Source organism: Rhinoraja longicauda, chromosome 2 (genome assembly GCF_053455715.1).
Source record: "Rhinoraja longicauda isolate Sanriku21f chromosome 2, sRhiLon1.1, whole genome shotgun sequence".
Lineage (NCBI taxonomy): Eukaryota > Metazoa > Chordata > Chondrichthyes > Rajiformes > Arhynchobatidae > Rhinoraja > Rhinoraja longicauda.
The window spans coordinates 106,159,521-106,186,524 of record NC_135954.1 but is presented as its reverse complement, the minus strand read 5'-3'; the positions used below and the strand labels follow the sequence as shown (position 1 = coordinate 106,186,524).

Below are 27,004 nucleotides of genomic sequence, written 5' to 3'. Positions count from 1 at the left end.
GATCCTCAACAATTTGTCTATCGCCACAACAGCGGCACGGTAGCGCAGCGGTAGAGTTGCTGCTTTACAGCGAATGCAGCGCCGGAGACTCAGGTTCGATCCTGACTAAGGGGGCTGCACTGTAAGGAGTTTGTACGTTCTCCCCGTGACCTGCGTGGGTTTTCTCCGAGATCTTCGGTTTCCTCCCACACTCCAAAGACGTACAGGTATGTAGGTTAATTGGCTGGGTAAATGTAAAAAATTGTCCCTAGTGGGTGTAGGATAGTGTTAATGTGCGGGGATCGCTGGGCGGCACGGACTTGGTGGGCCGAAGGGCCTGTTTCCGGCTGTATATATATGATATGATATGATATGACAACAGGTCAAGACCAAATGCTATCTCACCGACTCTCCACTCTGCACTGGGCCATCTTGATAAGAGGAACACATACGTCAGGCTGCGGTCTATCGGCTACAGCTCGGCATTCAACACAGTCATTGCCTCCAAACTCATCTCAAAGCTCAAGGAACAAGGGTCTCTGTACCTGCCTTTGCAACTGGATCCTTAACTTCCTCATCAGCAGTCCTCAATCAGTATGACCCATTCCTTCCACCCAGAGATGCCGCCTGTCCCGCCGAGTTACTCCAGCATTTTGTGTCTGTCATCGGTGTAAACCAGTATCTGCAGCTGCTTCCTACACATGGATAGGCAACATCTCCTCACTGGTCATCAGCACAGGTGCATCCCAAAGCCGTGTGCTTAGCCCCCCTGCTCCACTTTTTTTACATCCATCAGTGTACGGCTGAGCATAGCTCCAATGCTGCCACCACTCTATCTCCAGGTCCCTCAGGTCGGCCGACTTGGGGCTACTGACTATCCCGCGGTCTAGGCTTAAGCTCAGGGGTGACCGCGCTTTTGCGGTTGCAGCTCCTAGACTGTGGAACAGCATCCCTCTCCCCATCAGAACTGCCCCCTCCATCGACTCCTTTAAGTCCAGGCTCAAAACCTATTTCTACTCCCTAGCGTTTGAGGCCCTCTGAGGGGGCGCTGTGAACTGTTTATGTATGTGCTGTTATGTTTGTGTGCCATTGTATGTTCGTTCTTAGTACCTGAACTGATGTACAGCACTTTGGTCAACGTGGGTTGTTTTAAAATGAGCTACACAAATAAAATTGACTTGACTTGATTGACTTTAAGTTCACCGACTGAACCACTGCTGTTGGCCGAATCACGGGTGGTGATGGGGGTCAGCGTACAGGAGCGATGTGGAACAAGTACCTGGTTGAATGGTGTGACAACGACCACCTCTCTCGCTCAATGTCAACAAAACCAAGGGATTGATCACGGACTTCAGAATGGGGAAGTTGGGGCACCACATGTCAGTTTTCAATAGACAATAGACAATAGGTGCAGGAGGAGGCCATTCGGCCCTTCGAGCCAGTACCACCATTCAATGTGATCATGGCTGATCATTCTCAATCAGTACCCCGTTCCTGCCTTCTCCCCATACCCCCTGACTCCGCTATCCTTAAGAGCTCTATCTAGCTCTCTCTTGAATGTATTCAGAGAATTGGCCTCCACTGCCCTCTGAGGCAGAGAATTCCACAGATTCACAACTCTCTGACTGAAAAAGTTTTTCCTCATCTCAGTTCTAAATGGCCTACCCCTTATTCTTAAACTGTGGCCCCTTGTTCTGGACTCCCCCAACATTGGGAACATGTCTCCTGCCTCTAACGTGTCCAACCCCTTAATAATCTTATATGTTGGTGGGTTGGCAGTGGAGAGAGCGAGCAGCTTCAATTTCATGGCGGTAACATCCCGAATGACCTGTTTTGGGCTCAGCACATATATGTAATCACAAAGACATTGCTTAGGTGCCACTACTTTCTGAGAACTTAAGAGATCCAGTTTGTTACTACAGAAAATGTCCTTACTGTGCTCAGTTCTGGGCACCATGTTATCGGAAATATATAGTTAAGCTTGAAAGGGTTCAGAGAAGATTTACAAGGATGTTGCCAGGATTAGAGGGTCTGAGCAAGAGGGAGAGGTTGAGTAGGCTGGGTCTCTATTCCTTGGAGCGCAGGAGGATGAGCTTATAAAATCACGAGAGGAATAAATCAGGTAGATGCTCAGAATCTCTTGCCCAGAGTAGGGGAATCGAGGACCAGGGGACATAGGTTCAAGGTGAAGGGGAAACGATTTAATAGGAATCTGGGGTGATATTTTCACACAAGGGTAGTGGGTGCATGGAACAAGCTGCCAGAGGAGGTAGTTGAGACTGGGACTATCCCAACATTGAAGAAACAGTTAGACAGGTACACGGATAGGACAAGTTTGGAGGGATATGGACGAAACACAGGCAGGTGGGACTGTTGCTGGGACATGTTGGCCGGTGTGGGCAAGTTGGGCCGAAGGGCCTGTTTCCGCACTGTATCACTCTATGACTGGTTGCATCATGTGACCGTAATTCCAACACACATGAATGCAAGAGGCTGCAGAAAGACTTGGACCCAGACCGCTAAATCACAGTCCCACCCCTCCCCACCATCAAAAGCGTGTACAAGGTGGCATCGATCATCAAGGATCTCCACAATTCAGCCCATGGTCTCTTCTCGTTGCCCCCATTGGCAGGAGGTGCAGCTCTGATCGCTGCAAGTCACAGAACTCCATTCTGATTGACATACATCCAAGCTACTCTGTCTCATAGAAACATAGAAAATAGGTGCAGGAGGAGGCCATTCGGCCCTTCGAGCCAGCACCGCCATTCATTGTGATCATGGCTGATCGTCCACAATCAATAACCCGTGCCTGCCTTCTCCCAATATCCCTTGATTCCACTAGCCCCCAGAGCTCCATCTAACTCTCTCTTAAATCCATCCAGTGTTTTGGCTTCCACTGCCCTCTGTGGCAGAGAATTCCACAAATTTACAACTCTCTGGGTGATAAAGTTTCTTCTCATCTCAGTTTTAAATAAAGTTTCTTCTCATCTCAGTTTTAAATAAATGTCGGTAAATCAGTTCTGAATCCAAACTATCAAATCAACATGGATTCCATGAATCTTAATCTTCTGGCTCGACCTACCATGAAGTTAAATGACCTCCTGGACCTACTTGATCTCCCAGTTGCTAAACACTTTAATTCTCCTTCCCATTCCCACACTGACCTTTCTGACCTAGGTTTCCTCCATTGTCAGAGTGAGACTAATCGCAAATTGGAGGAACAGCATCTCATATTTCGCTTGGGCAGCTTAAAGCCCAGTGGTATGAATATTGATTTCTCTCACTTCAGGTAGCCTCTCTCTCCCTCTATCCCTCCCCCATCCAAGTCGCACCAGCTTCTCGTTCTCACCCAACAAACAGCTAACAATGGCCTGTTTCCTTTATCATCGTTACTTTTTTTGCATATCCTTCATTCATTGTTCTTTATCTCTCTACATCGTCGTCTATATCTCTCATTTCCCTGATCCCTAACCAGTCTGAAGTAGGGTCTCCACCTGAAACGTCACCCATTCACCCCTTCCCTCCAGAGATGCTGCCTGTCCCGCTGAAGACTGGATAGACTCGGCTTGTACTCGCTGGAATTTAGAAGGTTGAGGGGGGATCTTATAGAAACGTACAAAATTCTTAAGGGGTTGGACAGGCTAGATGCAGGAAGATTGTTCCCGATGTTGGGGAAGTCCAGAACAAGGGGTCACAGTTTAAGGATAAGGGGGAAGTCTTTTAGGACCGAGACGAGAACGTTCTTTTTCACACACAGAGTGGTGAATTTGTGGAATTCTCTGCCACAGAAGGTAGTTGAGGCCAGTTCATTGGCTATATTTAAGAGGGAGTTAGATGTGGCCCTTGTCGCTAAAGGGATCAGGAGGTATGGAGAGAAGGCAGGTACAGGATACTGAGTTGGATGATCAGCCATGATCATATTGAATGGCGGTGCAGGCTCGAAGGGCCGAATGGCCTACTCCTGCACCTATTTTCTATGTTTCTATGTTACTCCAGCTTTTTGTGTCCATCTTCGGTCAAATGACTTACAGTCCATGTCAACAACATCCACTGCCCTACCCTCATCACCTCCTCATAAAACAATCAATTTAGTCAAACATGACCTGCCCTGAGCAAAGCCATGCTGACGGTCCCTAATTAGCCCGTTCCATTCTAAATGTGTGTAAATCCAATCGCCAAGAATCCTCTCCAACAGCTTCCCTACAACCGGCGTGAGGCTCAACAGTCCATAGTTTCCTGGATTATCCCTATTCCCCATTCTATTTTTTCATCACAATTGCTACCAAGTCAAAGTGTTCATACAGCTCTAATCCATTACAACTAAACATTAAAAAAAACACAAATTGTGCCCGTGAGAGAGAAAAAACAAAATAAAAAAGGCTGATTACGATGTGCAAAGGAAAATCAAAGTTACCAGGCTTGAATGACACGACTAATGATGCAACAAATGGGGGTTTTAAAACTGATTTCAGTCAGGATTTTACAAATGGTTTTAGCACATTTTTTCAATCGTTCAATCAAACCAAAGTTAATAATATGGAAGAAAAAAAGATTGGTAATTTCAGATTTGGAGAACCTTAGACTTCAACCTTGTACTTTCAATGCAGGCTGTCCATTGACAGTGAAATAGTGTGACTGACCGACACACTGAAAGCAGAAGAAAGTATTCAAGATAGACACAAAAAGCTGGAGTAACTCAGCGGGACAGGCAGCATCTCTGGAGAGAAGGAATGGATGACGTTTCGGGTCGAGACCTTTCTTCAAGAGACATGCAATGATTTGTCGGGTGGGGGGCTGGTAGGAGGGGGAGTTATTGAGTTGAGTCCCGTGAGAGTAAATAGTTGGATCTTCATTGTTTCCAATCCCACATTAATGACTAGAAAGTCAAAAAATCAGAACAATGATGGAGATTTTGTTGGAAAACACAAATTTGAAGAGGGGAACTGGGAGACATGACTTAAAAGATTTGGAGAAGGATTTAGATGAGACACATGGCAACCGAATTTAAATATAAAATAAGAGCACAAAATGAAAAACAATCTGCTCTGAGCAGACACATGAAAATGAAAGGGCAGGCTTAGAAAAGAGGCTTAGCAAGTAGTGGCAGGCATAGCATAATGAATGCAGATAACCGAGTGAACAAAATATAAAAAGTTCAACGGAAAGTCGAGGTTTATAACTTGAATAGCATGGAAAGACGACAATTTGTTAACATCCCTGACAGATTAGACCAAACATGAATCAATCTTTGAAAGGAAATCTTCCAACTATCTGTTAAAAATTTACTTTTCACATTTATATTCAAATCCTTTTGCCCTACTTTTCCGCCTTGCTTTGGAACAACACTCCAGGTTTATCTTAGGCTGCTTTAATATTTCATATAGCTCAATATACCTCCTTAATAGCCTTTTTATTTAACCATACATGGGGTTCCAGTCTAAACCATCATCATGACAATGGTGCCAGGACCAGAGGGTCTGAGCTATAGGTTTACGAGGATGTTGCCAGGACCAGAGGGTCTGAGCTATAGGGAGAGGTTGAGTAGGCTGGGACTCTATTCCTTGGAGCGCAGGAGGATGAGGGGTGATCTTAGAGAAGTTGATAAAATCATGAGAGGAACAGATCGGGTAGATGCACAGAGTCTTTTGCCCAGAGTAGGGGAATCGAGAACAAGAGGACATAAGTTTAAAGTGAAGGGAAAAAGATTTAATAGGAATCTGAGGGATAACCTTTTCCACACAAAGGGTGGTGGGTGTATGGAACAAGCTGCCAGAGGAGGTAGTTGAGGCTGGGACTATCCCAACATTTAAGAAACAGTTAGACAGGTACACGGACAGGACAGGTTTGGAGGGATATGGGCCAAACGCAGGCAGGTGGGACTGGTGTGGCTGGGATATGTTGGCCGGTGTGGGCAGGTTGGTTGGGCTGAAGGGCCTGTTTCCACACTGTATCACTCGATGACTATCGCACATCAGAGACAGCAGAGAAGTATGAGGGAGACATTGTAAAATCACAAGCAGTACAGACAAGAAAGAAAACAATTAATAGCAGAATCTCATCGCCCATAAAACACCAAGGCTGGAGATTTAGCATAAAACAAGATTATTACTTCAAAGTAAGAAAACAAAACCCAAGGGAACCGAGTATTTGTGAAAAATAAATTTCAAGTAGTTATCGGTTAAGTATTTCCTTATTCAGAAAAAGCAATTATGGTCTGGATAAATCTGACAAGCAGGATAGTGGAGGCAAGATTTTCAAAAGGCAGCTATGTGCTATTATATGATAAATCCCTGATATTTACGCCACAAATGAGACCAATTGGCCCATTGTGTTCAAGTGCTCCTTTTCCCAGCTTCTTTAAGCATTCATCAATCTTCCCATTATCTTTTCAAAAAATTCAATTGTTAGTCCTTTCAATGTGTTTGAGTGTTTCCACCTCTGTTACTTTTTTGGGCAGTGATTTCTCATCCTCCCATTTCTTTTTGTGATTTTTTATTTCCATAACTCCCATCTAATTCTTCCACCAATTAACGAAAGCCTTAGCTTTCTCATCGGCAATCTCTGTCCAGAGAATTAGCTCCTTCAAGCTCAATCTGCCCAAATTTATCATGATTTTGCACATCTCCATAAAATCTCTATTCGGGCTACAATATTCCAAAAACAAAAAGCCAAGGGGATTAGTTTAACTATAATTCTCAAAATCTGGTCTACATGCTTGCAAATTTCCTGCATCATCTCCTTTACTTGGTGCAATGACCAGAACTAAACAAAGTAATACACTGGAGAAGGGTCTCAACCCGAAACGTCACCCATTCCTTCTCTCCAGAGATGTTGCCTGTCCCGCTGAGTTACTCCACCATTTTGTGTCTACCTTCAAAGTAATTCAGCTCTGGATTATAACATTTCATACTGTTTTCCATAGTACCAAAGTAGGTGAATCGAGGACATCAGTTTAAGGTGAAGGGGGAAAGATTTAATAGGAATCTGAGGGGTAACTTTTTCACACAAAGGGTGGTGGGTGTATGGAACAAGCTTCCCAGAGGAGATAGTTGAGCAGGGACTATCCCGACATTTAAGAAACAGTTAGACAGGTACATGGATAGGACAGGTTTGGAGGGATATGGACCAAACGCGGGGAAGTGGGACTAGTATATCTGGGACACGTTGGCCAGTGTGGGCATGTTGGGCCGAAGGGCCTATTTCCACACTTTATCACTCTATGACTCCACATCTTGACTCACTCATTTAACCCTATATTGCTGTTTTATGTCCTCTCCCCACTATTTAATTTTCTACTTATTTTAGCACATTTAGCAACAATGTTTGCTATTCATCCAAATCATTTCTATAAATTGTGAAAATTGGAGGCCCCAGCACTGATCACTCTGCCACACTACACATTACATTCTGCCAACCCGAAAGAGCTCCTTTTATAGTCTTCATTGCCCTGATTCTATCCAGCCTGAAACATTCTGAAGGAGGACCTCTACCCGAAACGCCGCCTATCCATGTCCCCCAGAAATGCTGCCTGACCCGCTGAGTTACTCCGACAATTTGTGGGGGGTTTCCCCGGTTATCCAGCATCTGATGTTCCTTGTATCTCTAAACTGTTAACTGCTGCAAAACATTAAATGCAGCAACTTATCCAAAAAAAACTTGTTCAAATATAAGAACAGCATTCCCTTTCAATGATGCCCAAACCATCCCATATTCTCTCGGTGTTTTTTTTTTCATTTGCAATACTTTACGTGCCAATGTTAGCATAATGCCCCTCTGGTTGATAAGGTGGAACATGCTGCCAGGGATGGTTCTGGAATCAGATGCAATTATTAGCGTATGTTTACTAGGTTAATTCCCGGAATGGCGGGACTGTCATATGTTGAAAGACTGGAGCGACTAGGCTTGTATACACTGGAATTTAGAAGAAAGAGAGGAGATCTTATCGAAACGTATAAGATTATTAAGGGGTTGGACACGTTAGAGGCAGGAAACATGTTCCCAATGTTGGGGGAGTCCAGAACAAGGGGCCACAGTTTAAGAATAAGGGGTAGGCCATTTAGAACTGAGATGAGGAAAAACATTTTCAGTCAGAGAGTTGTGAATCTGTGGAATTCTCTGCCTCAGAAGGCAGTGGAGGCCAATTCTCTGAATGCATTCAAGAGAGAGCTAGATAGAGCTCTTAAGGATAGCGGAGTCAGGGGGTATGGGGAGAAGGCAGGAACGGGGTACTGATTGAGAATTATCAGCCATGATCACATTGAATGGCGGTGCTGGCTCGAAGGGCCGAATGGCCTCCTCCTGCACCTATTAGACAATAGACAATAGACAATAGGTGCAGGAGTAGGCCATTCAGCCCTTCGAGCCAGCACCGCCATTCAATGTGATCATGGCTGATCACTCTCAATCAGTACCCCGTTCCTGCCTTCTCCCCATACCCCCTCACTCCGCTATCCTTAAGAGCTCTATCCAGCTCTCTCTTGAAAGCATCCAACGAACTGGCCTCCACTGCCTTCTGAGGCAGAGAATTCCACACCTTCACCACTCTCTGACTGAAAAAGTTCTTCCTCATCTCCGTTCTAAATGGCCTACCCCTTATTCTTAAACTGTGGCCCCTTGTTCTGGACTCCCCCAACATTGGGAACATGTTTCCTGCCTCTAATGTGTCCAATCCCCTAATTATCTTATATGTTTCAATAAGATCCCCCCTCATCCTTCTAAATTCCAGTGTATACAAGCCTAATTGCTCCAGCCTTTCAACATACGACAGTCCCGCCATTCCGGGAATTAACCTAGTGAACCTACGCTGCACGCCCTCAATAGCAAGAATATCCTTCCTCAAATTTGGAGACCAAAACTGCACACAGTACTCCAGGTGCGGTCTCACCAGGGCCCGGTACAACTGTAGAAGGACCTCTTTGCTCCTATACTCAACTCCTCTTATGAAGGCCAACATTCCATTGGCTTTCTTCACTGCCTGTTGTACCTGCATGCTTCCTTTCAGTGACTGATGCACTAGGACACCCAGATCTCGTTGAACATCCCCTCTTCCTAACTTGACACCATTCAGATAATAATCTGCCTTTCTATTCTTACTTCCAAAGTGAATAACCTCACACTTATCTACATTAAACTGCATCTGCCATGTATCCGCCCACTCACTCAACCTGTCCAAGTCACCCTGCAGCCTTATTGCATCTTCCTCACAATTCACACTACCCCCAGCTTAGTATCATCTGCAAATTTGCTAATGGTACTTTTAATCCCTTCATCTAAGTCATTAATGTATATCGTAAATAGCTGGGGTCCCAGCACCGAACCTTGCGGTACCCCACTGGTCACTGCCTGCCATTCCGAAAGGGACCCATTTATCCCCACTCTTTGCTTTCTGTCTGTCAACCAATTTTCTATCCATGTCAGTACCCTACCCCCAATACCATGTGCTCTAATTTTGCCCACTAATCTCCTATGTGGGACCTTGTCGAAGGCTTTCTGAAAGTCGAGGTACACCACATCCACCGACTCTCCCCTGTCAATTTTCCTAATTACATCCTCAAAAAATTCCAGTAGATTTGTCAAGCATGATTTCCCCTTCGTAAATCCATGCTGACTCGGAATGATCCCGTTACTGCTATCCAAATGCTCAGCAATTTCGTCTTTTATAATTGGCTCCAGCATCTTCCCCACCACTGATGTCAGACTAACTGGTGTATAATTACCCGTTTTCTCTCTCCCTCCTTTCTTAAAAAGTGGGATAACATTTGCCATCCTCCAATCCACAGGAACTGATCCTGAATCTATAGAACATTGAAAAATGATCTCCAATGCTTCCACTATTTCTAGAGCCACCTCCTTAAGTACCCTGGGATGCAGACCATCAGGCCCTGGGGATTTATCAGCCTTCAGTCCCATCAGTCTACCCAAAGCCATTTCCTGCCTAATGTCTAGTGTCCATTGTCTATTGAAGCTTTTAAACTGGAATAGGCAAGACTTAGAAAGACACATTGCCAACGCAGCAATTGAGACTAGCGTAGATGGGCAAAAAGGCCGGCATGGACACGATGGGCCGAAAGGTCGGCATGGAGAAGATGAACACCAAGAATTCATTTGGAGCTGTACTTAGACCTTCTGCCTCGACTCTTGATTTCCACTTGCTCTCCAATAGGACATGCTCTTTCTTTTGTTATCCTCGTTCCTTTTATGTTTATAAATAAATGTAGGAGTTTCCTGTTTACCTTCCTAGTGCAAGTCCAAAAGTAGGGTCTTTGAAAAAGCAAGCCAGAGATATGAGTTGGCCACGGCAGACTGGGAAAAACGGTATTAATAGTATGACAGCAATCTCGCGATGGCTAACATTTAAAGGATTAATGCACAGTTTGCATGACAAAAGAAACACACTGACCGGAAAAGAAATCCAGCTGTGGCCAACGACAGAAGCTGAAAACATTTACAAATAATAAAAAGGTATATAACATTGCCAAAGCAAAACCAGCAATCCTGAGAAGTGGGGAAAAAAACCCCAAAATTCAACAAAGGTTAATCAAGCATTTTTTAAATGTGGGTGCAGATATGAAATGTCTCTTCTAGAAACATAGAAACATAGAAAATAGGTGCAGAAGGAGTTGTTCGGCCCTTCAAGCCAGCACCGCCATTCATTGTGATCATGGCTGATCATCCACAATCAGTAACCCGTGCCTGTCTTCGCCCCATATCCCTCGGTTCCACTTGCCCCTAGAGCTCTATCTAACTCTCTCTTAAATTCATTCAGTGTTTTGGCCTCCACTGCCCTCTGTGGCAGAGAATTCCACAAATTCACAACTCTCTGGGTGAAAACGTTCCTTCTCACCTCAGTTTTAAATGGCCTCCCCTTTATTCTAAGACTGCGGTCCCCTGGTTCTAGACTCCCCCAACATTGGGAACATTTTTCCTGCATTTAGCTTGTCCAGTCCTTTTATAATTTTATAAGTGTGAGGTGCTGCATTTTGGTAGGACAAATCAAAATAGGACGTACAGGGTAAATGGTAGGGAATTGAGGAATGCAGTGGAACAGAGGGATCTGGGAATAACTGTGCATTGTTCCCTGAAGGTGAAATCTCATCTGGATAGGGTGGTGAAGAAGGCGTTTGGTATGCTTGCCTTTATAAATCAGAGCATCGAATATAGAAGTTGGGATGTAATGTTAAAATTGTACAGGGCATTGGTGAGGCCGAATCTGGAGTATGGTGTGCAGTTCTGGTTGCCAAATTATAGGAAGGATGTCGACAAAATGGAGAGGGTACAGAGGAGATTTACTAGAATGTTGCCTGGGTTTCAGCACGTAAGCTACGGAGAGAGGTTGAACAGATTGGGTCTTTATTCTTTGGAGCGTAGAAGGTTGAGGGGGGACTTGATAGAGGTTTTTAAAATTTTAAGAGGGACGGACAGAGTTGACGTGGGTAGGCTATTCCCTTTGAGAGTGGGGAAGATTCCAACATGGGGACATAGCTTCAGAATTGAGGGACAAAAGTTTAGGGGTAACATGAGGGGTAACTTCTTTACTCAGAGGGTGGTGGCTGTGTGGAATGAGCTTCCGGTGGAAGTGGTGGAGGCAGGCTCGATTTTATTATTTAAGAGTAAATTGGATAGGTATATGGATAAGAGGGGATTGGAGGGTTATGGTCTGAGAGCAGGTAGATGAGACTAGGTCAGAGAGAGTGGTCGGCGAAGACTGGTAGGGCCGGACGGGCCTGTTTCCGTGCTGTAGTTGTTATATTGTTATATGGTTATATGGTTATATGTCTCTATAAGATCCCCTCTCATCCTTCCAAACTCCAGTGAATACAAGCCTAGTCTTTTCAGTCTTTCCCCATATGACAGTCCCGCCATCCCAGGGATCAATCTCGTGAACCTACACTGCACTGCCTCAATTACAAGGATGTCCTTCCTCAAATTAGGAGACCAAAACTGTACACAATACTCCAGATGCGGTCTCAACAGGGCCCGATACAACTGCAGAAGAACCTCTTTACTCCTATACTCAAATCCTCTCATTATGAAGGCCAACATGCCATTAGCTTTCTTCTGAATTACTGTCCCACTGGATTACTCCACCATTTTGTGTCTATCTTCCGAAATGCCTCCTCAACTGGTGCTATGTTGAAGGGTGTGTATAGATTACTTCCTTTTCTCTCCAGTCTCTCCACAGCAAGTAACAAGAACTCTACCACTGCAAACTCATTCCACGTTGTCTCTCAATGAGAAATAATAAATGTTCCAAAAGATGTACATGTTCCAAAATGTTATTAAAGGTAGACACAAAATGCTGGAGTAACTCAGCGGGGGACAGGCAGCATCTCTGGAGAGAAGGAATGGGTGACGTTTTGGGTCGAGACCCTTCTGCTTTCAATCCATCTGCAGCCTATCTGCCTAATGTCTAATCATAGGCACGAAAAGCTGGAGTAACTCAGCTGGTCAGACAGTATCTCTGGAGATAAGGAATGGGTGACTTTCGGGTCGAGACCCTTCTTCAGACCCTGAACGTCACCCATTCCTTCACTCCAGAGATGCTGCCTGTCCCGCTGAGTTACTCCCGCATTTTGAGTCTACCTTCGATTTAAACCAGCATCTGCAGTTCTTTCCTACACACGAATGTTATTAATGCTGGCAATGTGGTATCATTTCTCACCATCCAAACTAGATATGTAAGAAGCAAAAATAGAGCTCCATGAAATCCAAACTAGAAATCGTCGGCAATAAATATAGAGGTGATAAGCTACCTCTACCACTGGCCAAATATCATCTGTGCTGGGACCTCTTTCAGTGCATGTTTCGGTTACATATGTGTTCTGCTGTGGGAAAGATGCCATTAAGCTGGAAAGATTGCAGAGAAGATATACAAGGATCTTCCTGGAACTCGAGGGCCTGAGCTATCGGGAGAGGTTGGTCAGCTTAGACCTTGGAGTGCAAAAAGCTGAAGGTTGACCTTGTACAGGTGTATAAAACAACGACGGGTATAGATATGGTGAATGTGCAGAGATAAGGAAATCAAGAACCAGACATCTGAGGTTTAAGGTGAGAGGGTAAAGATCTAATAGGAACCTGTGGGGTAACTTTTTCATACAGAGGGTGATGGTTAGATGGAACGAGCGTCAGGTGAAGTATTTGAGGCAGGTACGATAACAACACTTAAAAGACATTTGGAGAGGTACAGGATAGGAAAGTTTTAGAGGGATACGGTCCATGGGGCAATGGGGTTTAGTTCGATCGACATGAGTGAGTTGGGCTAAAGCACCTGTTTCCATGCTGTGCGACTCAATAACTCTACGATCACATTCAGATATAACAACATATGATTGCTGGCACCAAAGTGAAAGAAATCACAGCTGAATAAGAGAGAAAGATTAAACGTTGTGCGCAGGAAGGAACTGCAGATGCTGGTTTAAACCGAAGATAGCCACAAAAAGCTGGAGCAACTGAGCGGGTCAGGCCGCATCTCTGGGGAGAAAGAATGGGGGACGTTTCGGGACTGAAGGAGGGTCTCGACCCGGAACGTCACCCATTCCTTATCTCCAGACATTAGGCAGATAGGCTGCAGAAGGATTGAAAGCATAGTAGCCTTCAATGCTCTATTTTGCCACATATCAGGGAAAATTAGGCTTGTATACACTGGAATTTAGAAGGATGAGGGGGGATCTTATTGAAACATATAAGATATTTAGGGGATTGGACACATTAGAGGCAGGAAACATGTTCCCAATGTTGGGGGAGTCCAGAACAAGGGGCCACAGTTTAAGAATAAGGGGTAGGCCATTTAGAACGGAGATGAGGAAGAACTTTTTCAGTCAGAGAGTGGTGAAGGTGTGGAATTCTCTGCCTCAGAAGGCAGTGGAGGCCAGTTCGTTGGATGCTTTCAAGAGAGAGCTGGATAGAGCTCTTAAGGATAGCGGCATGAGGGGGTATGGGGAGAAGGCAGGAACAGGGTACTGATTGAGAGTGATCAGCCATGATCGCATTGAATGGCGGTGATGGATCGAAGGGCTGAATGGCCTACTCCTGCACCTATTGTCTATTGTCTATTGTCTATAAATGGAGTGTAACCTTAAAATAAAGATTCTGACTCGAGTTTGTGGGCAAAGTGGTTGGATCATACATATGGACATTCCAAGGTGAAAGGACTGAAAGAGATCTTTAAAAACACAATTCAGCACATTAAAAAAATAGAAAATTCACACAAGTTTTTGCCTCACATGTGCTTGGACTTGTCTGTAGCCAATTACATGAGAACCTCAGAACACAAAGAGGTACAGTCAGTGCTGGTCTAAATGCACCATTAAAGCCACCTCCCACCTTATGCCATTTCATGCTATTAGTGTATGTTTGCATTATTTTATTCTCCTGCCCCTTCAATAGGGAACTCTTACATAAAATGTGCGGGGCAGAAAATATTTTTAAAAGTATTCAGGAGAAGAGCATATCCAGAGTTAGTAAAAAAAAAAAAATGCTTAAAAAAAAGCTTAGCTTAATAGTCTTTATATGAATGCACATAGATAGCTGACAGCAGAAACGCATTCGATCTAATAGCTATTACAGAGACATGGTTGGAAGGTGACCAGAATAATTAAGAAAGGTATCAGAGCATTGTTAAGGAATGAGGCAGTGAGGCAAGTAACTAATCATGTAATCAAATCTAATCAACGTGGTCTTATGAAATGATACATTTGTTCAAATTCTTCAGTTTGCATATGGCCTGGGATAATAGGCCAGATGGACAAATGAGCTATAGGGAGAGGTTGAGCAGGCTGGGATTCTATTCCTTGGAGCGCAAGAGGATGAGGGGTGATCTTATAGAGGTGTACAAAATCATGAGAGGAATAGATCGGGTAGATGCACAGAGTCTCTTGCTCAGTGAATCGAGGGCCAGAGGACATAGGTTCAAGGTGATGGGGAAAAGATTTAATAGGAATCTGAGGGGTAACCTTTTCACACAAAGGGTGGTGGGTGCATGGAGCATGCTGCCAGAGGAGGTAGTTGAGGCAGGGACCATCCCATCATTTAAGAAGCAGTTAGACAGGTACATGGATAGGACAGGTTTGGAGGGATATGGGCCAAACGCAGGTGGGACTAGTGTGGATGGGACATGTCGGTCAGTGTGGGCAAGTTGGATCGAAGGGCCTGTTTCCACACTATATCACTCTATGACCCTATATGACAGGAAGAGTTTATAGACGGGAACCTATAAATATTGTATACGTTTATTTCCAAAAGACATTTGATACGTTGCCGCATAAGAAGCTGGTGCCTCTGAAGAGCCCAAGATATTGGAAGAAGTGGGTAACGTGATGGACCCGGGTTCGATCCTGACCACGGGTGCTGTCTGTGCGGAGTTTGTACGTTCTCCCCGTGACCATGTGGGTTTTCTCCGGGAGCTCCAGTTTCCTCCCACATTCCAAAGACGTGCAGGTTTGTAGATTAATTAAATATTGTAAATTGTCCCTAGTGTGTAGGATAGTGTGAGTGTGTTTATTAGATATATTTAAGGTACCATCCAGGACTTTTGTCCCCCCTGAGAAGGTAGGAGGTCGAGGACCAACTTTACATGACTAAAATCATGAGTGGCATACATAAGATGGATGGTCAGAGTCAGAGGAACCCTTTTCCCCCCAGGGTAGAGGAATCCAAAACTAGAGGGTATTGGTTTAAGATGAGAGGAGAAAGGTTTAAAAGGGACCTTCTCACACCCAGGATGGTGGGTGTACGGAATGAGCTGCCAGAGGAAGCTGTAAAGGCAAGTAGAATTGCAATGGTTAAAATTCATTTGGCCATGTGCAAGGATAGAAAAGGTTGAGAGGGGTATGGGCCAAACAAAGGCAAAATTGAATCTCAGATAGACAACTTGGTTGGCATGGAGAAGAGAGGTCAAAGGACATATTTCCATGCTGTATAACTCTAAGAAGCACTGCTTTGATATAAATTATGGTTACAGCCTTAAACAAGGCTTCTGCCAGTGTTACGGCCCAATGGACGAATAAAGTAGTAACTTTGATAATAGTCTCACAGTAAATATAGTGGTCATTATAATTTTACCTATACATGTTATTATCATAGAGTTATACATCAACGAAACAGCCTGACAGCCGAACTCATTAATGCTGATCAAGATGCCTATTTACACTAATCACATTTGCCTCTAAAACTTTTCTATCTCTGATCCTGCCTGAAAATCTTAAATATTGTAATTGTATCTCTGGCATCTCGCTCCATATACCCACCACCTCTACGTTTAAAAAAAACACTCTTCAGATCCCCTTTAAATCTTTCCCCTCTCGGCTTAAAGCTATGCACTCTAGTTTTAGACTCCCCTACTCTTGGAGTAGATTGTGGCTCTTTATCCTGCTAGGTCACCATGTAGCCTCCTTTGTTTCAAGGAAGACAGTCTAAGAAGTACCTAGTCACTAATTATAACTCATGGCTCTCAGTGCAGGCAGCGTTCCTGTGAATCTTTTCTGCACTCTGTCTAGTTTAATCCTAAAGTCATAAGTGATAGGAGTAGAATCCGGCCATTCGGCCCATCAAGTCTACTCCGCCATTCAATCACGGCTGATCTATCTCTCCCTCCTAACCCCATTCTCCTGCCTTCTCCCCATAACCTCTGACACCCGTACTAATCAAGAATCTATCTATCTCTGCCTTAAAAATATCCACTGACTTGGGCTCCAAAGAATTCCACAGATTCACCACCCTCTGACTAAAGAAATTTCTCCTCATCTCCTTCCTAAAAGAACGTCCTTTAATCACATCCTTCTTATTGCTTGGCAACTAGAAGTGCACACAGTACTCTAAGTGCAGTCACAGTAACATTTTGTACATCTCCAACATATTGTCCCAACTTCTGTACTGCCGATAAAAATCCACGTGTAGATCACACGCCTTCTTCATCATTCTTACTCTATCACCACTTTCAGGAAACTATCTACTTATACCCCAAGGTTTTGCTATTCAATAACACTCTCCAAGGCCCGTTCATCCACTGTGTTTTTTCCTGGCCTGGTTTAATTTCGCACAATGCACCACTTTGCACTTATCAGAGTTAAATTCCCTCATAAGGTCATAAGTGATAGGAGAAGAATTGGGCCATTCGACCCATCAAGTCTACTCCGCCATTCAATCATCAGTCATTCCTTTGCCCACTTCCCCCAGTTTAAACAGGTCCTGTTATCACCTTGGACATTTTCTTCACTATAAACTACACCACTGATTTTGGTGTCAACCATAAAATGACTCGGCAAATGGAAGAGCATTGTTGTTTGATGGAACTGATCACCGTACAAAACTGCAAAGATCTAAATTACCTGAACTTCCAAGATCAATGAACCAACTTGCAGTTTAAGAAATCTCCCCCCCCCTTTGGCTATGATTTATGTGAAATGAGTGAAGAATCAGTATGTGCGAACAAACTCGTATAGCAGGCAGCAAAGGTGATAAACACAAACAACGCACAACTTGAGCATTTCAATGGCTGTTTGCTGTAGCCAGGGTAACCATGTTCCCGCTACATCTCCTAGAGTGCCACAGCAACTGGGTTGTTATTGACAATCCTTACCTGGGGTTATCTGTTCAGCCAGGGAATCATGATTAGTCTCATCAGCTACTGCCAAAAGGTAAAAGGTCAAAAATTAATAAGGTTAGTATCCCCATTCCACATGCTTGATTACAGTTCCCCAGATTCCAAGTTAGAGATCTCAGAGGTTACATTACATGCAGATCATATCCTTTGACAAGCAGGCATATAGATTATAATTGTCCTTTCTCAGGAGTTTGTTCATCGTGCATTATTTGTAGATTTTTTTTAAAGCTTAATGTGAAAATCATTACTTTCGAGTTAGAGCATTTTGCAAAGCTTTAAGCCACACTCGGATCTCTGTAGTTTTAATACTGACATCAACAGTCTATCATTTCACTCCTTCCACAGAGTTGAAATAATTCAACGGGGGGTGGGGTGGGGTGGGGGGTGGGGGGAACAACTGGAAAAAAATAATTTTGCATGGCCCAAAGAATGCGTGAATTCTCAACAAGACACCACTCATTTTGGTAGGAATCTGCAAAAGCCATTTGTGAAAATCTGAGACCACTTATTACTTGGAATTAAATCTCATTCGACATAATCTCAGTTTGGCTGTGTGATTGAGCCTGTGCCAGATTCCTGCACTGCTTAACCTGGCTCCTCAAGTGCTGATGGGCACTTGAATCAACTGATTAATCAGTGGCTCGCCTTCTCTTCATCACCAGAACTGATTAAAACTCCACTGACGTGCTGACTTGGGAAGGAAAGGAAGGCTGGGAGGCATATCAACCACCAGTCAAATAACTATCACTTGAAGTGTTTTTCATGCCCCTGAATAGATTTGAAATTGAGTCGTTTTAAATCGCCGACACGATCGGGAGTGCACGTTGGCGCGAATCAGCATGCACACACGGGCAGGCAAAGGAGCAAAAGATGAGAGATTCTGTTTCAGTGATGAGGGACGAGTGTCATATACAGGCCCGGACAGTGATGGAACTTTGTTTATTCAAGCGCATTTCTTTGCAAATATTTTCTCCCCAGGTAAACAATTTGATATCTCATCCGCAAAGCAAGAAGTCTGAGTTTGCACCGCTTCTTCACTGCTGTTCAGCAGCTTTTGGATTTAAGTCATTGAAGTGGAACATTGGTTTACTGGATGATAGGTGGCAGGGATATCAATGAGCCCCGAGCAGTAGTTGTATAAAGTACGGATGGCCAGAGAAGGGTGGGATACCCATTAATCAGTTACTGAAATGATTCATTCCAGTTGAGAAGCATTAAACTTGAAAGGAACTGTGATTATTTGTGCTCCGAGTCAAACCAGTTACTATACAAGACTGGCCTGTGTAAAGAGATGTGCAAAAGGAATGTGTAGGAAGGAACTGCAGATGCTGGTTTAAACCGAAGATGGACACAAAATGCTGGAGGGACTCAGCGTCTCTGGATAGAAGGAATGGGTGACATTTTGGGTCGAGACCCTTCATCAGACTGAGAGTCAGGGGGAGAGGGAGACACAGAGATCAGGAAGCACAAGGTGTGAAACGGGACAAAGGGGATCGGAGATCAAGGAAAATGTAGAATAGATCATTGTTAGCTGGGAGAAGATGTAGGAATCTGATAAGTAAGGAAGGTGATGAGTGAATCCAGATAAGGGAAGGATAAGAGAGGTAGAACGAATTAGGTTGGGCAGGGGGGAGGATACCCAGTAGATCACATGAGTGGGCGGATAAGCAGTCAGACCAGATGCAGGAGGAGAAAAATAAACTGCGTCATGGGATGGGGGAGGGTGGGTGGATTGGTAAAAGGGATGTGAGAGAACTTGGGTAGATCAGAAGGTGGCCGGAAAGACTGGAAATGGAACATTCAATTAGTACACTAATTCTCCAGAGTTGATTGAAGTATCAAACAAGTCTTACGAGCAAAACATGAGCATAATGGAACAAGCAAAACATTCTCAAGTGTACCATTCAATTCACAATCTGTTCAGTCGGTTTTAGCCACAATACTCCCAGCTGAACTCCTACTGTTCAAAGCACTCTGATCAAATCCATATTTGCATGTAATCTTTAAACGTAGTGATTTCAATGGACATTTTTTGATACAGCTCCCATTCCACTATGACCCCCAACATCTGTTGCCAGGTGATGCTGAGGTGAATGGGCACAAGATGTCTTTCTTTATAATTCTCCCAACCTGGTTCATTCAAGTGTAGTGAGAGAGTAAATGCCTGGAAGTAGCAGTGAGATTAATTTATTTATGCCATTTTGAGCCTGCATCGCTTAATAAAGAGAACAAATCGTCCCTATTAGTCTACAAATTTGCAAAGATTATACATCACATTCATTCAACCATCAGTCCAATTTATTACCCAAGGTTATTATTTTTTTCAACTGTGGCCCCCCCCCATCGAATGTTATTCAAACTGAACCTAATGTTGTAGTCAGCCATTTCTCCCATGTCAAGATGCACAAAGCAGGACAGGGGATGGTTTAGAATATACACGCGGGCAAGACCAGAACGAATGCTCTCAAGGGCTACTTGCAAGTGTTCTGGGGGGTAAATTTAAGCGAGAATAGTAGAGGTTTGGGAACCTGAGCAGTGAGACTGAGGATGAGCATACCACGGAAGCATGGAAGCAAAATGGAGGGAACTAAAAGGCAAAAGTGATAATAGGCACTAGACAATAGGTGCAGGAGAAGGCCATTTGGCCCTTCGAGCCAGTACCGCCATTCACCGAGAGCACGGCTGATCATCCACAATCAGTACCCCGTTCCTGCCTTCTCCGCATATCCCTTGACTCCGCTATCTTTAAGAGCTCTATCTAACTCTCTCTTGAAAGCATCTGGGTAATTGGCCTCCACTGCCTTTTGAGGCAGAGAGTTCCACAGATTTACAACTCTCTGAATGAAAAAGTGTTTCCTCATCTCCGTTCTAAATGGCCTACCCCTTATTCTTAAACTGTGGCCCCTGGTTCGGGACTCCCCCAACATTGGGGACATGTTTCCTGCCTCTAGCTTCTCCAATCCCTTAATAATCTAAAATGTGGAGAAAATAGAGATGGTAGCATGAGGTGAACAGGGTCATTTAACAAGATAGCATTCAAATCACTCAGGATATTCATGGGGCTAGTCCAAAGGCAGTGTATATTGATGCATTAAACAAAGATACCAGAGGAACAAGATGGACCACTCTGTTGAAATCGCCTATACTGAAGTGTAGTACGCAAAGGAGCGTAATGTCCGCCATTTTAGTAGGAAAAACCGCCATCCATTGTGCCTCTCGCAGTGTAATCAGTATTTTGGGGGAACAGTATGTGTGATGATACCATAAAAATGCAGAATATATCTCATCCATCAATTCACAGATTTTTGTTATTTTCCTTTGTAAATGTTTCTGCAAGTTTCTGCCTACTAAAATGGCGCCGTGACGTACTACGGTTTTTAGGGTCGAGTGGTCTACCTTGTTCCTCTAGTATCTTTGGCATTAAGTATTCGCAGTAAGGCAGATGAATGAACTGCGCAAACAGATATATAAATGGATGTGATGTGGTTGCCATTAGAGGAAGCCAACCGCTGTGTGACCAGGGATGGAAACTGAACGTTGAGGGTACTTGAAGGGTTGCTGAACAGAGAAAGGGAGTGGAGTGGAATTGGTCTTTAAAAAAAAAAAAAGGAAATCAAGAAAAAAGAAAGATACTAGCTTCAAGAACCCTGGTGTAGAATCTCTGTGAGTGGAACTATGGAAAAGAATCTTAATAATAATAATAATAATGCATTTTATTTATATAGCGCTTTTCATATACTCAAAGACGCTTTACAGAGATTTAGAGAACATAGGGAAATGAATAAATAGATAAATAAGTAAATAAGTAAACGAACAGAGAAAGGAGACAGAAGGTGAGGTGACCTTCAGTGGTTGAAGGCAGTACTGAACAGGTGAGACTTCAGTGATGTTTTGAATGTGGTGAGTGTGGAGGAGTCTCTAACGGTTTGGGGTAGTGAGTTCCATAGGGTGGGAGCAGCGATGGAGAAAGCCCTGTCCCCCCAGGATCTGAGTTTGGTCCGGATGTGGGGGGATAGGAGATTGGCAGCAGCAGAGCGGAGGGTGCAGGTGGGAGTGTTGGATGCAGACCCTAAACTATAGTGGTAATTTTGTGGATGGCATTAAGCAGTAAATAGGAGACGCATGCACTAACTGTGCAAATGTAATCATTGGACGACTTTGTATATGTACATCTACAGAAACATTGTACATTAAACCAAATTAGCAATGGCTCTGCAAGGGAGGAATTTCTGGAGTGCGATTGTGATGTATTTTTAGACCAACAATCTGAAGAACAACAAGAGAATGAGCCGTCGTAGGCCCAGCTACTGTGCATTGAGGAAGGATTAATAAAAGAACCTTGTTGCGCAAAGCTCTTTGGGGAATAACTACCAACTGCAGGATAAAAATCTTCATTAAGATGGAGGGTGAGAGAGTTGATTTTGAGATTAGGGTCTCGAATGCAAATAAATCAAACCGTGTGAGCTGGCAATGATGGACTGGGGAATGTTAGTTAAGTAACAGGCATCAAATCTCCACCTGGAACGCAAAGTAATAATGCAAAAGAAGATGCGACTTTCACTGCTCCTACTCCAAGTGAACATCCTGCAAGTCATAAGATCATAAGTGATAGAAGCAGAATTAGGCCATTCGGCCCATCAAGTCCACTCCACCATTCAATCATGGCTGATCTATCTCTCCCTCCTAACTCCATTCTCCTGTCTTCTCCCCAAAATGCCCTGACACCCGCACTAATCAAGAATCTATCTACCTCTGCCTTAAAGATATCCATTGACTTGGCCTCCACAGCCTTCTGCGGCAAAGAATTCCACAGATTCACCACCCTCTGACTAAATAAATTCCTCCTCATCTCCTTCCTAAAGGAACGTCCTTTAACTCTGAGGCGATGGCCTCTCGCCCGAGACTCTCCCAGTTCAAGTTCCTGGATTCTTTCACTGGTGAGCACATTGTTTCCGGTTTACTAGGCAAACGACAAGAGCAGAATTAGCAGATGTAAGACTCACAGGGCCATGATGCAGATGCTCCTGCTGTGTGAAATGGGTTGACATCAGCGTGGCCCACAGCTGCCCCACCACCGCCCACCCCCCACCCTCCCAAACCCACATTGTGGAATATGTGCAGCATGGATTCAGGTGGGTGGGAGGGGGAAGAACAATGGACAATGGAGGACCCGGCGTGGGGGAGCGGGGAGGGGGAGATCAAAGGAGGAGCCGGCGTACTTTGTTACTTTGTCAGCGCCCTTTACGTGGCGACTATTTGCACACCTTGGGTATGCAAGCAAAGAATTTCACTGTGCCTTGCCACATGTGACAATAAAGTATTCCATTCCATGCCAATAATGGGCTGGCGCAATTGTGAGAAAATCGATCTGAAACCTGCTTAACGGGCTGCAACACCGACTGGCATTTGTGCCTTGGTATTATGTCACTGCTGACAATGAAAACCCCTGACAGGGTTAACAAGGTAACATCACTGCACAATCTTAATGAACCCACAGAGAAAATCTACCTGAATCCTCTTCAGCTGATGATCAGAAAATGCTCATAAAATTGGTAAATTATTACATATTTCTTATTTATGATCAAGTAACCTTGTCTCCCCGCAACTCAACAGCATAAAGATATATTTACCAATCTGTCGTTCAAAGCGGTGAGCTGTTATCAAACAAAAAATTGTAATTGCATAGATGTAAAATACAGTGATTTCTACCTAAATCCATGCTCTTAGATTTCCGTGTTTTAACAAGGTCCAGCTGATTAGCATCTCCAAACTGCTTAGTACGTTTTTCAGACATGCTTTGACGTCCAAATCCCTCTCGCTGAAAGGCAATGGCAGGGTCGACGTCTGGATTTAAAACACTAGAGAAACAGAAAAGGACAATTCCCTTTTAAAAAAGACAACAAACAATGAATCAGTATGATAACTCTTAACACTGTATTCACGAGAACAGGAGCAGGGAGGCCGTAGTCCTGAGTGGCCCGGCCCTGGCCGAGTTTTTAAAAAATTTACATTGTGCTTAAGTTGGCTCAGAAAGGGACAACGTATTAAGGTACAAGGGCGGCACGGTGGCGCAGCGGTAGAGTTGCTGCCTTACAGTGAATGCAGCGCCGGAGACTCAGGTTCGATCCTGGCTACGGGCGCCGTCTGTACGGAGTTTGTACGTTCTCCCCGTGACCTGCGTGGGTTTTCTCCGAGATCTTCGGTTTCCTCCCACACTCCAAAGACGTGCAGGTATGTAGGTTAATTGACTGGGTAAATGTAAAAAAATTCCCTAGTGTGTGTAGGATAGTGTTAATGTGCGGGGATCGCTGGGCGGCGCGGACTCGGTGGGCCGAAGGGCCTGTTTCCGCGCTGTATCTCTAAATCTAAAATGGAAATCTAAATCTAAAAAATGCCAAAGCTGCTCATCAGTATCAAAGCTGTGTGGAGCAGATTTAATGGGGCAAACCCCTGTGCTTACACTGGCACAAACGAGTGTTGAAAATGTCATTTTCACTCCTTGCAGGAAAAGTGACCTGCTGCCTTTGAATTTGTGTGTGATCACTTGTGATGCCAATCATAGAATATCCTGTCACTGCACGTTAAATGAAGATGTCCTGCAAAATGCAACGGCTCTCTTCCGATGCTGACCTTTTGGGAAAAGAACTCTACCCGAGTAGATATAAACTTGAAGAATTAAATCAACCGCAGAACAGTCGTTCAACAACAAACGCAATAAATTAATGGCGACTCCCATTGTTCGGTTCGAGGGGCTCACAACCATGAATGGCCGCTCCTTCCTTGTACACGTTTGGATGGTGGGAGTCAAGGGTTTACGAAACCGAATGCACAAAAGGGGTCGGACAAAAGGGACACACAGAAAAGAAAGACAGCTGTCCGTCTTTTCAGGACGAACATAAGCTGGTTGAAGTGGAGAAAGAAATTTGAGGAAAGCAACATTGAATTGTGAGGATGTGTAATACTGTGGCGAACTGCTCAGTTATCTTAGTGACTAGCAAGTATTTATGCAGAATTTCCCATCAACTGATTAATTGAGTGTGATAGGACATGATTTGGTTGATTACACGTTCTGTGAAAGAAATGGGCTTTATGTTCATATAATCAATTGTCTGAAATATGTATAAAACTCCCACCATTCGAATGATATCTTGAATTCTCTTCCTAGCAGTATAATAAATACAAAGTGCTTCAGGCGACCCCCCCATTCCTTTAATTACCATACAACTCCACGTATTAAGGAGGGAGATGTTTATAAAGAATATCTGGTTCCAAATCATGTGGTAGTTATAACTCTGATACATAAAACATGATAGTAAAGGGCAAATGAGAAATCAATACATGTTTTCTTTTCACTTCTAAGTAATACTCCAAGCCTGAAATGAAATGCATCAATATTAAAATGATGATCATTTTTACATGCTTACAAAACCTTGCACAGAACACAATGGGGGTAAATAGACTTTTGATCTGAACAGGTTTATCTAATTGTGGATATGATTAGATAACTTTACAAATGCACCATGAGAAACCTCTATCAAGTACTAGAATTTTAACAAATAAATTCTTGACACAGGAGGCTGTGGAGGCCAAGACAGTGGATATTTTTAAGGTAGAGATAGATAGATTGTTGATTAGTACAGGTGTCAGAACTTATGAGGAGAAGGCAGGTGAATGGTGTTAGGAGGGAGAGATAGATCAGCCATGATTGAATGGTGGAGTAGTTTGATGGGCCGAATGGCCTATCACTTATGACCTTATGACCTTATGACATGTTCAGTAGTTAACCTCTGGTTAAAAACATATCCAAACGTACAAGGACTTTGTTCAAGCAGTTGATGTGGAAAGCTATCGACTCTAGGGATAATTAGTCCACAATTAGGTACACAGCGATTATAAGTGGAGATAAACTTTAACAGGACAATGAACAGCCACGAGGGAAGAGATAGTTCAGGTGCCATTGAAGCACATTCCATGGGGGGGGGGGGCAAAGAAAGAGCAGACAAATTCAGAGTTCAATGGATGATGAAAGAAACTGAGAAAGATAAAGCAAAAGAAAGAGGCGTGCATTTAAGTGAGAGATTTTTAAAAAAACACCAGAGAGAACCAGGCTAATTGCAGAGGGTGCGGAGGGGAAGTGAAAATTAAAATGAGAGTCAAAAGGAGCTGCCAACCTAAATGGGAATCCAGGAGCGTTCTATCGGCACATAAATAAATAAGGAGAATACGTGGTGCCGACCGACTCAGGACCAAAATGGAAATTTGACACGGACGTTGAGGGAAATGTTAAGGTACTAAATCTGTTTTCATCAAGGAAGCGAGTGCTTCCAATGAAATAGTGAAGGAAGAGATACCGAGACACCAGAGAGATTAAAAATTGATGGCACGGAAGTATACGTAAAAATGAGCAGAATTTAAAAACATGTAGGTCACCAGGATCACGTGGGAAGCATTGGAGCACTTTGAAGGAAGCATGGGAGGAAATTGCAGAGGCAATGATCACAATCTTCCAATGCTCTTTGGATATGAAGCCCGGAGGACTGGGGACAAAGCAAATGTTAGTGCTTTGTTCAAAAGAAAAGAGTAAGAAAAGGCAGTCAGTTTGATCTCAATAGTGGTAGAAATGTTAGAAATATTGATCTAGGAGAAGTTTTAGAGGTCCCTTTGAGCCTCTAGGTGAGCCAGCACAGATTTCTTAAGGACATCTCATGGAACCATTTAATGAGGTAACATATAGAGTTGATGAGGGTAATGCAGTTTTATATGGTAAACATGAACAGCTGGAAGGTTTCTTGATAAGGTGCCACAAAACACATTGGCAATCTGGCCCTCAGCAGTCAGAATATCGAGTATCGAAGTTGGGAGGTCATTTTGGAGTTGTATAAGACGTTGATGAGGCCGCATTTAGAGTACTGTGTTCAGTTCTGGGCACCGTGTTATAGGAACGATGTTGTCAAGCTGGAAAGAGTGCAGTGAAGATTTACAAGGATGTTGCCCGGGCTAGTGGGTCTGAGCGATAAGGAGAGGTTGAGTAGACAGTGACCCTATTTCGTGTGTAGTGCAGGAGGATGAGGGGTGATCTTATAGAGGTGTATAAAATCATGAGAGGAATAGATCGGGTAGATGCACAGAGTCTCTTGACCAGAAGACATAGGTTTAAGGTGAAGATTTAAGAAGAATCTGAGGGGTAACTTTTTCACACATAGGGTGATGGGTGTGTGGAACAAGCTGCCAGAGGAGGAGGTCGTTGAGACAGGGACTATCCCATCATTTAAGAAACAGTTAGACAGGTAAATGGATGGGACAGGTTTGGAGGGACATAAGCCAAACAAGGGCAGGTGGGACTAGTATAGCTGGCCGGTGCGGGCAAGTTGGGCCAAGGGGCCTTTTTCCATGCTCCATGACTATGACCTCTATGACTAAAACAGG

The 27,004-nt window shown here is 43.9% G+C and overlaps 1 protein-coding gene across 7 annotated transcripts in view; it reads right to left on the bottom strand.

The window, feature by feature from the left end:
- Window positions 1-27,004, bottom strand: part of pard3aa (par-3 family cell polarity regulator alpha, a) — a 946,605-nt gene that overhangs the window by 268,673 nt on the left and 650,928 nt on the right. For 5 of the 7 annotated variants that reach the window (XM_078425377.1, XM_078425422.1, XM_078425395.1 and 2 more), the window contains 2 exons: window positions 23,288-23,436; window positions 17,555-17,602 (listed from right to left, as the gene is read on the bottom strand). In XM_078425377.1, the coding sequence (XP_078281503.1) occupies window positions 17,555-17,602; window positions 23,288-23,436 (197 nt within the window). The remainder of the gene's footprint in view (window positions 1-17,554; window positions 17,603-23,287; window positions 23,437-27,004) is intronic. The other 2 variants (XM_078425385.1, XM_078425406.1) reach the window with 2 other exon arrangements.